The sequence below is a fragment of the Borostomias antarcticus genome (assembly GCF_949987555.1).
Source record: "Borostomias antarcticus genome assembly, contig: scaffold_43, whole genome shotgun sequence".
NCBI classification, from domain to species: Eukaryota; Metazoa; Chordata; class Actinopteri; order Stomiiformes; family Stomiidae; genus Borostomias; species Borostomias antarcticus.
Window position 1 is genome coordinate 2,574,578 of NW_028176769.1, and position 9,584 is coordinate 2,584,161.

At 44.9% G+C, this 9,584-nt stretch overlaps 1 protein-coding gene across 1 annotated transcript; it reads right to left on the bottom strand.

The window, feature by feature from the left end:
- Positions 1–7,992: 7,992 nt before the first annotated feature.
- LOC311328147 (uncharacterized protein) lies at positions 7,993–9,318 on the bottom strand (the record flags this gene model as incomplete). The annotated part of the gene is made up of 5 exons (XM_084462165.1): positions 9,253–9,318; positions 9,013–9,087; positions 8,466–8,677; positions 8,227–8,386; positions 7,993–8,129 (listed from the first exon to the last, which is right to left on the bottom strand). The coding sequence occupies exons 2-5, from the start codon at positions 9,035–9,037 to the stop codon at positions 7,993–7,995; spliced, it is 534 nt and encodes a 177-aa protein (XP_084318291.1). The 5' UTR covers positions 9,038–9,087; positions 9,253–9,318.
- Between the last annotated feature and the right edge of the window lie 266 nt (positions 9,319–9,584).

Genomic DNA, 9,584 nt, shown 5'->3' on the forward strand with positions numbered 1-9,584 from the left:
GTAGCTAGCACATTGGTTTGATAGCAGCATAGTTGGGATGGACAGTAGCTAGCACATTGGTTTGATAGTAGCATAGTTGGGATGGACAGTAGCTAGCGCATTGGTTTGATAGTAGCATAGTTGGGATGGACAGTAGCTAGCGCATTGGTTTGATAGTAGCATAGTTGGGATGGACAGTAGCTAGCGCATTGGTTTGATAGTAGCATAGTTGGGATGGACTGTAGCTAGCGCATTGGTTTGATAGTAGCATAGTTGGGATGGACAGTAGCTAGCACATTGGTTTGATAGTAGCATAGTTGGGATGGACAGTAGCTAGCGCATTGGTTTGATAGTAGCATAGTTGGGATGGACAGTAGCTAGCGCATTGGTTTGATAGTAGCATAGTTGGGATGGACAGTAGCTAGCACATTGGTTTGATGGATGGACAGTAGCTAGCACATTGGTTTGATAGTAGCATAGTTGGGATGGACAGTAGCTAGCACATTGGTTTGATAGCAGCATAGTTGGGATGGACAGTAGCTAGCACATTGGTTTGATAGTAGCATAGTTGGGATGGACAGTAGCTAGCACATTGGTTTGATAGAAGCATAGTTGGGATGGACAGTAGCTAGCGCATTGGTTTTATAGTAGCATAGTTGGGATGGACAGTAGCTATTGCATTGGTTTGATAGTAGCATAGTTGGGATGGACAGTAGCTAGCACATTGAGTTGATAGTAGCATAGTTGGGATGGACAGTAGCTAGCACATTGGTTTGATGGATGGACAGTAGCTAGCACATTGGTTTGATAGCAGCATAGTTGGGATGGACAGTAGCTAGCACATTGGTTTGATAGTAGCATAGTTGGGATGGACAGTAGCTAGCACATTGGTTTGATAGCAGCATAGTTGGGATGGACAGTAGCTAGCACATTGGTTTGATAGTAGCATAGTTGGGATGGACAGTAGCTAGCACATTGGTTTGATAGAAGCATAGTTGGGATGGACAGTAGCTAGCGCATTGGTTTTATAGTAGCATAGTTGGGATGGACAGTAGCTAGTGCATTGGTTTGATAGTAGCATAGTTGGGATGGACAGTAGCTAGCACATTGAGTTGATAGTAGCATAGTTGGGATGGACAGTAGCTAGCACATTGGTTTGATGGATGGACAGTAGCTAGCACATTGGTTTGATAGCAGCATAGTTGGGATGGACAGTAGCTAGCACATTGGTTTGATGGATGGACAGTAGCTAGCACATTGGTTTGATAGCAGCATAGTTGGGATGGACAGTAGCAAGCACATTGGTTTGAAAGCAGCATAGTTGGGATGGACAGTAGCTAGCACATTGGTTTGATAGTAGCATAGTTGGGATGGACAGTAGCTAGCACATTGGTTTGATGGATGGACAGTAGCTAGCACATTGGTTTGATGGATGGACAGTAGCTAGCACATTGGTTTGATATTAGCATAGTTGGGATGGACAGTAGCTAGCACATTGGTTTGATGGATGGACAGTAGCTAGCACATTGGTTTGATGGATGGACAGTAGCTAGCACATTGGTTTGATAGTAGCATAGTTGGGATGGACAGTAGCTAGCACATTGGTTTGATAGCAGCATAGTTGGGATGGACAGTAGCTAGCACATTGGTTTGATAGTAGCATAGTTGGGATGGACAGTAGCTAGCGCATTGGTTTGATAGTAGCATAGTTGGGATGGACAGTAGCTAGCGCATTGGTTTGATAGTAGCATAGTTGGGATGGACAGTAGCTAGCGCATTGGTTTGATAGTAGCATAGTTGGGATGGACTGTAGCTAGCGCATTGGTTTGATAGTAGCATAGTTGGGATGGACAGTAGCTAGCACATTGGTTTGATAGTAGCATAGTTGGGATGGACAGTAGCTAGCGCATTGGTTTGATAGTAGCATAGTTGGGATGGACAGTAGCTAGCGCATTGGTTTGATAGTATCATAGTTGGGATGGACAGTAGCTAGCACATTGGTTTGATGGATGGACAGTAGCTAGCACATTGGTTTGATAGTAGCATAGTTGGGATGGACAGTAGCTAGCACATTGGTTTGATAGCAGCATAGTTGGGATGGACAGTAGCTAGCACATTGGTTTGATAGTAGCATAGTTGGGATGGACAGTAGCTAGCACATTGGTTTGATAGAAGCATAGTTGGGATGGACAGTAGCTAGCGCATTGGTTTTATAGTAGCATAGTTGGGATGGACAGTAGCTAGTGCATTGGTTTGATAGTAGCATAGTTGGGATGGACAGTAGCTAGCACATTGAGTTGATAGTAGCATAGTTGGGATGGACAGTAGCTAGCACATTGGTTTGATGGATGGACAGTAGCTAGCACATTGGTTTGATAGCAGCATAGTTGGGATGGACAGTAGCTAGCACATTGGTTTGATAGTAGCATAGTTGGGATGGACAGTAGCTAGCACATTGGTTTGATAGCAGCATAGTTGGGATGGACAGTAGCTAGCACATTGGTTTGATAGTAGCATAGTTGGGATGGACAGTAGCTAGCGCATTGGTTTGATAGTAGCATAGTTGGGATGGACAGTAGATAGCACATTGGTTTGATAGCAGCATAGTTGGGATGGACAGTAGCTAGCACATTGGTTTGATAGTATTATAGTTGGGATGGACAGTAGCTAGCGCATTGGTTTGATAGTAGCATAGTTGGGATGGACAGTAGCTAGCACATTGGTTTGATGGATGGACAGTAGCTAGCACATTGGTTTGATGGATGGACAGTAGCTAGCACATTGGTTTGATAGTAGCATAGTTGGGATGGACAGTAGCTAGCACATTGGTTTGATAGCAGCATAGTTGGGATGGACAGTAGCTAGCACATTGGTTTGATAGTAGCATAGTTGGGATGGACAGTAGCTAGCACATTGGTTTGATGGATGGACAGTAGCTAGCACATTGGTTTGATGGATGGACAGTAGCTAGCACATTGGTTTGATAGTAGCATAGTTGGGATGGACAGTAGCTAGCACATTGGTTTGATAGCAGCATAGTTGGGATGGACAGTAGCTAGCACATTGGTTTGATAGTAGCATAGTTGGGATGGACAGTAGCTAGCGCATTGGTTTGATAGTAGCATAGTTGGGATGGACAGTAGCTAGCGCATTGGTTTGATAGTAGCATAGTTGGGATGGACAGTAGCTAGCGCATTGGTTTGATAGTAGCATAGTTGGGATGGACTGTAGCTAGCGCATTGGTTTGATAGTAGCATAGTTGTGATGGACAGTAGCTAGCACATTGGTTTGATAGTAGCATAGTTGGGATGGACAGTAGCTAGCACATTGGTTTGATGGATGGACAGTAGCTAGCGCATTGGTTTGATAGTAGCATAGTTGGGATGGACAGTAGCTAGCGCATTGGTTTGATAGTAGCATGGTTGGGATGGATAGTAGCTATTACATTGGTTTGATAGCATAGTTGGGATGGACAGTAGCTAGCACATTGGTTTGATAGCATCATAGTTGGGATGGACAGTAGCTAGCGCATTGGTTTGATAGTAGCATAGTTGGGATGGACAGTAGCTAGTGCATTGGTTTGATAGTAGCATAGTTGGGATGGACTGTAGCTAGCGCATTGGTTTGATAGTAGCATAGTTGGGATGGACAGTAGCTAGCACATTGGTTTGATAGTAGCATAGTTGGGATGGACAGTAGCTAGCGCATTGGTTTGATAGTAGCATGGTTGGGATGGATAGTAGCTATTACATTGGTTTGATAGCATAGTTGGGATGGACAGTAGCTAGCACATTGGTTTGATAGCATCATAGTTGGGATGGACAGTAGCTAGCGCATTGGTTTGATAGTAGCATAGTTGGGATGGACAGTAGCTAGTGCATTGGTTTGATAGTAGCATAGTTGGGATGGACTGTAGCTAGCACATTGGTTTGATAGTAGCATAGTTGGGATGGACAGTAGCTAGCGCATTGGTTTGATAGTAGCATAGTTGGGATGGACAGTAGCTAGCACATTGGTTTGATGGATGGAAAGTAGCTAGCACATTGGTTTGATGGATGGACAGTAGCTAGCACATTGGTTTGATAGTAGCATAGTTGGGATGGACAGTAGCTAGCACATTGGTTTGATGGATGGACAGTAGCTAGCACATTGGTTTGATGGATGGACAGTAGCTAGCACATTGGTTTGATAGTAGCATAGTTGGGATGGACAGTAGCTAGCACATTGGTTTGATAGCAGCATAGTTGGGATGGACAGTAGCTAGCACATTGGTTTGATAGTAGCATAGTTGGGATGGACAGTAGCTAGCGCATTGGTTTGATAGTAGCATAGTTGGGATGGACAGTAGCTAGCGCATTGGTTTGATAGTAGCATAGTTGGGATGGACAGTAGCTAGCGCATTGGTTTGATAGTAGCATAGTTGGGATGGACTGTAGCTAGCGCATTGGTTTGATAGTAGCATAGTTGGGATGGACAGTAGCTAGCACATTGGTTTGATAGTAGCATAGTTGGGATGGACAGTAGCTAGCGCATTGGTTTGATAGTAGCATAGTTGGGATGGACAGTAGCTAGCGCATTGGTTTGATAGTATCATAGTTGGGATGGACAGTAGCTAGCACATTGGTTTGATGGATGGACAGTAGCTAGCACATTGGTTTGATAGTAGCATAGTTGGGATGGACAGTAGCTAGCACATTGGTTTGATAGCAGCATAGTTGGGATGGACAGTAGCTAGCACATTGGTTTGATAGTAGCATAGTTGGGATGGACAGTAGCTAGCACATTGGTTTGATAGAAGCATAGTTGGGATGGACAGTAGCTAGCGCATTGGTTTTATAGTAGCATAGTTGGGATGGACAGTAGCTAGTGCATTGGTTTGATAGTAGCATAGTTGGGATGGACAGTAGCTAGCACATTGAGTTGATAGTAGCATAGTTGGGATGGACAGTAGCTAGCACATTGGTTTGATGGATGGACAGTAGCTAGCACATTGGTTTGATAGCAGCATAGTTGGGATAGACAGTAGCTAGCACATTGGTTTGATAGTAGCATAGTTGGGATGGACAGTAGCTAGCACATTGGTTTGATAGCAGCATAGTTGGGATGGACAGTAGCTAGCACATTGGTTTGATAGTAGCATAGTTGGGATGGACAGTAGCTAGCACATTGGTTTGATAGAAGCATAGTTGGGATGGACAGTAGCTAGCGCATTGGTTTTATAGTAGCATAGTTGGGATGGACAGTAGCTAGTGCATTGGTTTGATAGTAGCATAGTTGGGATGGACAGTAGCTAGCACATTGAGTTGATAGTAGCATAGTTGGGATGGACAGTAGCTAGCACATTGGTTTGATGGATGGACAGTAGCTAGCACATTGGTTTGATAGCAGCATAGTTGGGATGGACAGTAGCTAGCACATTGGTTTGATGGATGGACAGTAGCTAGCACATTGGTTTGATAGCAGCATAGTTGGGATGGACAGTAGCAAGCACATTGGTTTGAAAGCAGCATAGTTGGGATGGACAGTAGCTAGCACATTGGTTTGATAGTAGCATAGTTGTGATTGACAGTAGCTATCACATTGGTTTGATAGTAGCATAGTTGGGATGGACAGTAGCTAGCACATTGGTTTGATGGATGGACAGTAGCTAGCACATTGGTTTGATAGTAGCATAGTTGTGATGGACAGTAGCTAGCACATTGGTTTGATAGTAGCATAGTTGGGATGGACAGTAGCTAGCACATTGGTTTGATGGATGGACAGTAGCTAGCGCATTGGTTTGATAGTAGCATAGTTGGGATGGACAGTAGCTAGCGCATTGGTTTGATAGTAGCATGGTTGGGATGGATAGTAGCTATTACATTGGTTTGATAGCATAGTTGGGATGGACAGTAGCTAGCACATTGGTTTGATAGCATCATAGTTGGGATGGACAGTAGCTAGCGCATTGGTTTGATAGTAGCATAGTTGGGATGGACAGTAGCTAGTGCATTGGTTTGACAGTAGCATAGTTGGGATGGACAGTAGCTAGCGCATTGGTTTGACAGTAGCATAGTTGGGATGGACAGTAGCTAGCGCATTGGTTTGACAGTGGCATAGTTGGGATAGACAGTAGCTAGCGCATTGGTTTGATAGTGGCATAGTTGGGATGGACAGTAGCTAGCGCATTGGTTTGACAGTAGCATAGTTGGGATAGACAGTAGCTAGCGCATTGGTTTGATAGTGGCATAGTTGGGATGGACAGTAGCTAGCGCATTGGTTTGATAGCATAGTTGGGATGGACAGTAGCTAGCACATTGGTTTGATAGCAGCATAGTTGGGATGGACAGTAGCTAGCACATTGGTTTGATAGCAGCATAGTTGGGATGGACAGTAGCTAGCACATTGGTTTGATAGTAGCATAGTTGGGATGGACAGTAGCTAGCACATTGGTTTGATGGATGGACAGTAGCTAGCGCATTGGTTTGATAGTAGCATAGTTGGGATGGACAGTAGCTAGCGCATTGGTTCGATAGTAGCATAGTTGGGATGGACAGTAGCTGGCGCATTGGTTTGATAGTGGCATAGTTGGGATGGACAGTAGCTAGCGCATTGGTTTGATGGATGGACAGTAGCTAGCGCATTGGTTTGATAGTAGCCTAGTTGGGATGGACAGTAGCTAGCACATTGGTTTGATAGTAGCATAGTTGGGATGGACAGTAGCTAGCACATTGGTTTGATAGTAGCATAGTTGGGATGGACAGTAGCTAGCACATTGGTTTGATAGTAGCATAGTTGGGATGGACAGTAGATAGCACATTGGTTTGATAGCAGCATAGTTGGGATGGACAGTAGCTAGCACATTGGTTTGATAGTAGCATAGTTGGGATGGACAGTAGCTAGCACATTGGTTTGATGGATGGACAGTAGCTAGCACATTGGTTTGATGGATGGACAGTAGCTAGCACATTGGTTTGATAGTAGCATAGTTGGGATGGACAGTAGCTAGCACATTGGTTTGATAGCAGCATACCCTACTAACACAATCAGGTTGCAGCAATGTTGCAGAAACGTGCAATTTAGACTTTTGTATGGTCCACTCAACGTCAAGTTAAACGTGCATGCAACGCAAACGCGGTATCTGCACACAAGTTGCTGCAACGTGCAGGTCCAACGTGTCTGCAACGTGCCTGCAATGTGTACACAACGTTGTGATTTCCGCGATGATTTCGATGTATATTGCTGCAACGTTGTATACACGTTTATATATTACTTTGTTACGTTGCTGCAACGTGGTCTACACTTCCGTTGGCTACATTTATAATTTGCATTACAAAACAAATCAGCTCTTTGCACAAGCTCCACTACTTCCTGAAACTACAGGCATATTTCTTTACCGTCCTATACTATTGGATAGCAATTGCGATGAATCCGGTGTGCAGCACACCTGATCAATCACTTCCATCCACTAGTATAGGACAGGAAAGAAATGCACCTGTAGAGTGTCAGGAAGTAGTGGAGCTTGTGCAAAGAGCCTATTAATGTCATAGTCAATGCAGCAAGCAAAATTATGGTACAAAAGTTATGACACAACACCATTCAGTCAAGAACAATTTATTTTATTAAAAAAGTACACAATGTCTGGCCTGCAACATGATAAACAAGTTTAAAAACAAAAAGGATAAAAAAAAAATAATACAAAAACAGTTATTTACAAAAAAAATGGCAGGCTGTGCTCAGATAGGCTGGGGGTGGGCGTCAGATGGGCTGGGGGGGGGGCTGTGCTCAGATGGGCTGGGGGGGGGGCTGTGCTCAGATGGGCTGGGGGGGGGCTGTGCTCAGATGGGCTGGGGGGCAGCTAGGAAGGGAAGTCTTCCTCATCAGAATGCTGGGCTGTGCTCAGATGGACTGTGCTTGGATGGGCTGTGCTCAGGCGGACTTCTGCAGATACCTAAAGACACAATGAAATGGCCGTAAATACACAACGCACATACATGCACAAAAAAGTGGTACACAATCTTTGGAACCATGCAGTCACACTGGGTAGGAGAAACCAAAAAAAAAGACATCACTTACCCTTCTGCATTTAGCAGGGGCATGTTTCAATGTCTCCTGCAGCTGGGCGGCCACCTCCGCCATCGTAGCCTTTGGCATGGAGACCATCACTGCACCTTTAAGTTATCAAGAAAGGTAATGGTTTCAATTCACATCGGTCATGGAACAAAGACGATGTATTAAAAAATATTCAAAATATGAACCATTTCTTACATGTTAGAACATTGAAGAGTGTCAAACTCTTCAGTGGCTTCTTCCCCTTCTTCCCGTGCACACTGTAGGCGCTCCACACCGCATGTGTGGCTACAGCTGACAGCACCCGCCGGACTGTGTCCGCCAAGTCTCTGCCACCAATGGCACCTAGGTATTGTGTCTGCAAAACAAAGAGTCATTTACTGTACCCTTCCCTGCACTGCAAAAATAAGACAAAGTTCCGCCCTGCAGACACTCACCATCTTCCTCTGATGTTCCCGGTCCTTCAACCTGGCCTCACAGACCTGCAGCTCCTCGTCCGTTTGGGCAGGGTTCAGTACATCCAGCACTTCTCCCTGGGCTCCAGACTCCACAGGCCGCGTGCTCTGGGCCAGTTCCCTCACAGTCCGTGCAAGCTCACGGAGTTGCTCCCGCATCTCTGAGAACTGCTGATGTACAGACCTCTGGAAATCTAGATAAACACAGATGTGGCTATAAGTACATTGACATAAAACTAAATGAAACTCAAAATATATCCCTGCATGCAACATGAAGTAGTCCCATACCAGCATCTGCAGAGCAGCATCGATTAGGTAGAGGGGTACATGGAGTCAATGGTGCTGGAGCCGTTTTCTTGGGCGACGGCATCACAGACCTAACTGAAAAACAAAAGGGATAAAGGAAAGGGATGAGCAGGAAACTGTATGGTGTTGGCAGCATGCTTTGGCTTCTGGCATTTGAAGGAGAATAAATTAAGACATTAACAGGTAGACATCACAACACCACAGCAGTACATGCCACTCTTACCTGGTCTGGCTGGGGTGCTATACATGAAGCCTGGGCTCGCATGGTTTTCGCTCACAGGGGATGAGCTCGGAAAATCTGCAAGATGAGTAAATGGTATTCAATCTAAAAAAGCCAATCACAGAGCTAACTGAATGGGATTAGCAGGAAACTTTATGGTGTTGGCTTTGGCTTCTGGCATTTGGAGGGAAACTAAATAAAGACAAGACAGGTAGACACCACAGCAGTACATGCCACTCTTACCTGGTCTGGCTGGGTGCTGTATGATCTGGCTGGGGTGCTATAAATGGGGCCTGGGCCCCGCTCGCCCAGATGGGACAAGCTTGGAAAATCTGCAAGATGAGTAAAATGGTATTCAAAATAAATAAAAAATAGTCCAACTATCAGTGTGCAGTAGGCATAGACATTTCATTTCAACACAAACATGCATACCTGCATTGTACAGCACACGTGGATTGTACTGGACCGCTGGCAGAGGCCTTTCAACTCCGGCACCTGGTCTTTGGCCTGCATAGTGGGGACCAATGGCTGCCCGGGGCTTGGAATATGTAGTGGAATATCAGTAAATTAGCTCA